At 39.8% G+C, this 2,134-nt stretch overlaps 1 protein-coding gene across 1 annotated transcript; it reads left to right on the plus strand.

The window, feature by feature from the left end:
* Positions 1-784: 784 nt before the first annotated feature.
* LOC111910477 (uncharacterized) lies at positions 785-1,645 on the plus strand. Its single transcript, XM_023906311.1, has one exon. The coding sequence runs from the start codon at positions 785-787 to the stop codon at positions 1,643-1,645; it is 861 nt and encodes a 286-aa protein (XP_023762079.1).
* Positions 1,646-2,134: the final 489 nt, after the last annotated feature.

The following is a 2,134-nucleotide window of genomic DNA, read 5'->3' on the forward strand; positions in this document are numbered from 1 at the left end:
GAAAGAAAAAACGTTATAAATATAAAAAAAAAAGTTTTGAATAAGAAATGAACCTGAGATGTTATATTAGACAATGAAATGAAAGTACATTGCTATTTCTTGCATTTTAGTTGGGTGAATGAAAAAAAAGTAATTTCATTACGTTGTCTAATATAATATATTACTTTCATTTCATATTCTTAATTTTTTTATATCACATAATATTTTAATTTTCTTTTCTGCTAAAGCATATTTATTTATTTATTTTTTACTTTTATTTCCCAAATAGGACATCATTTTTTGCATATACAAGTAATAAAATTTTGTAATAAGGATAGTTCATAGTTGCACGTTAAATTGATGGTAAGATAACCGTATTTGTGTACATTTTTCGTGTAAACCCAAAATACAAAGCGGTTTCATATGAAAAGGGAGAATGATTATGGCTAAAACAAATTGTAATTTTAGCCATAGCCAATTGTTAGGGCTTAAAAATTGTTATTAAGAAAGATATTGCCGAGTTTCCAAACTATTAGCCGATTAAATAGATATAGGATATGTATATATTTAATTAGGATTGTTAAATATCCTTTCCTATTTTATCTACATATTCGGTAGCTGTATTATTTGTATTTATCCATATATATAGGGGATTGTGATTCTATTGAAGGCACATCGATTCTTTGACCAGAACTTCTGTTATGGTATCAGAGCCATAAACAACGAACCCTAAAATCATACAACGCCTACCTCTATCAATCAAAGCTACGGTTTTGTTAATCTTCCATTGCTATCTCTATTCTCCATGACGAAAGACGATTCTGGATCAGGTGAGTTAAAGGCCACGGCCTTGCATCCTGCGTACACTGTAACTAATATTCAGACAAAGATTCGAACCTTGGATGGCACCAAAGTTACCTATTCCTCATGGACTAAGTTGTTCCGACTCCATGCCAAAGCCTACAAGGTACTTAATCACATTGATGATACTCCTCCACCAGCAGAGACCGATCCTTCTTATAAGCAGTGGGTGGAGATCGATTCCTTGGTCTTACAATGGATCTATAGCACCCTGTCTGATGAACTAATGGTCCGAATCTTGGAGAATGACACCACGGCTCAAGCTGCTTGGAACAAATTGAAGTCTAACTTTCTCAACAACAAAGGTTCACGTGCTGCAGCTCTCGAACAAGAATTCTCCAATCTCACTCTTGGAGTATGTTCATCAATGGAAGACTACTGCCAGAAACTCAAAGATTTAGCAGGTCAACTTGGAGATGTTGACAATCCGGTCACCGAATCCAGGCTCGTTCTGCAAATGGTTCGGGGATTACCACCAGAATTTGATGTTGTAGGGGCATACATTAATCAAAGTTCTCCCTCATGGGAGACAACATGTAGCATGTTGCAGTTAGAGCAACATAGGCAAAACGCCCGACAAAACCAGACGCACACTGTCCTCGCTGCACCCGGACCGCCACAACAGAATGGCAGTCAATCCCACAACTATCCAGGAAACTCCACAGGGGCTCAAGGAAATCGCAGTCAAGCCTCCAACTACCACAACTATCTGGGCGCTCGACAGCAGCAACATAATGTTCATGGACGCGGTGCAAATGGCCAGGGTCGTGGCCGGAATTTTAGGGGCCGAGGTCGCGGACAGTAGCCTTGGAACCAATGGAATCAACAAACCTGGAACCCGCCACCATCACCATACCCATCACATGGATTAAACCCACCTGGTTGGGCCAATCATACGTTTGGGACAAACAATCCTTCTCAGCCTCCATGGCAGCCTCCGTTACAGTCTCTCTCAGCCTCCATGGCAGCCCCTAATCCATCTTTTTCCGGTTACTCAGACTACTGCCCCTTTGACTTAGCCTAGACAATGCAACAGGTCAATCTCAACTCACATGATCCAGCTTGGTATATGGACTCTGGTGCCTCAACACACCTTACACCAGACCCACGTAAAATCTCCAATCCCATGTCTACTTCACCTATAAACTCCATTTTTGTCGGTAACGGGTCCAGTCTACCAATTCATGGGTCAGGCCATACCATGCACCACACCCCATCTCGTTCTTATGCCTTAAAAAAATATTTTATTCACTCCTACCATTATCAAAAATTTATTATTTGTTCTTCTTGCTAC

Source organism: Lactuca sativa, chromosome 1 (genome assembly GCF_002870075.4).
Source record: "Lactuca sativa cultivar Salinas chromosome 1, Lsat_Salinas_v11, whole genome shotgun sequence".
Lineage (NCBI taxonomy): Eukaryota > Viridiplantae > Streptophyta > Magnoliopsida > Asterales > Asteraceae > Lactuca > Lactuca sativa.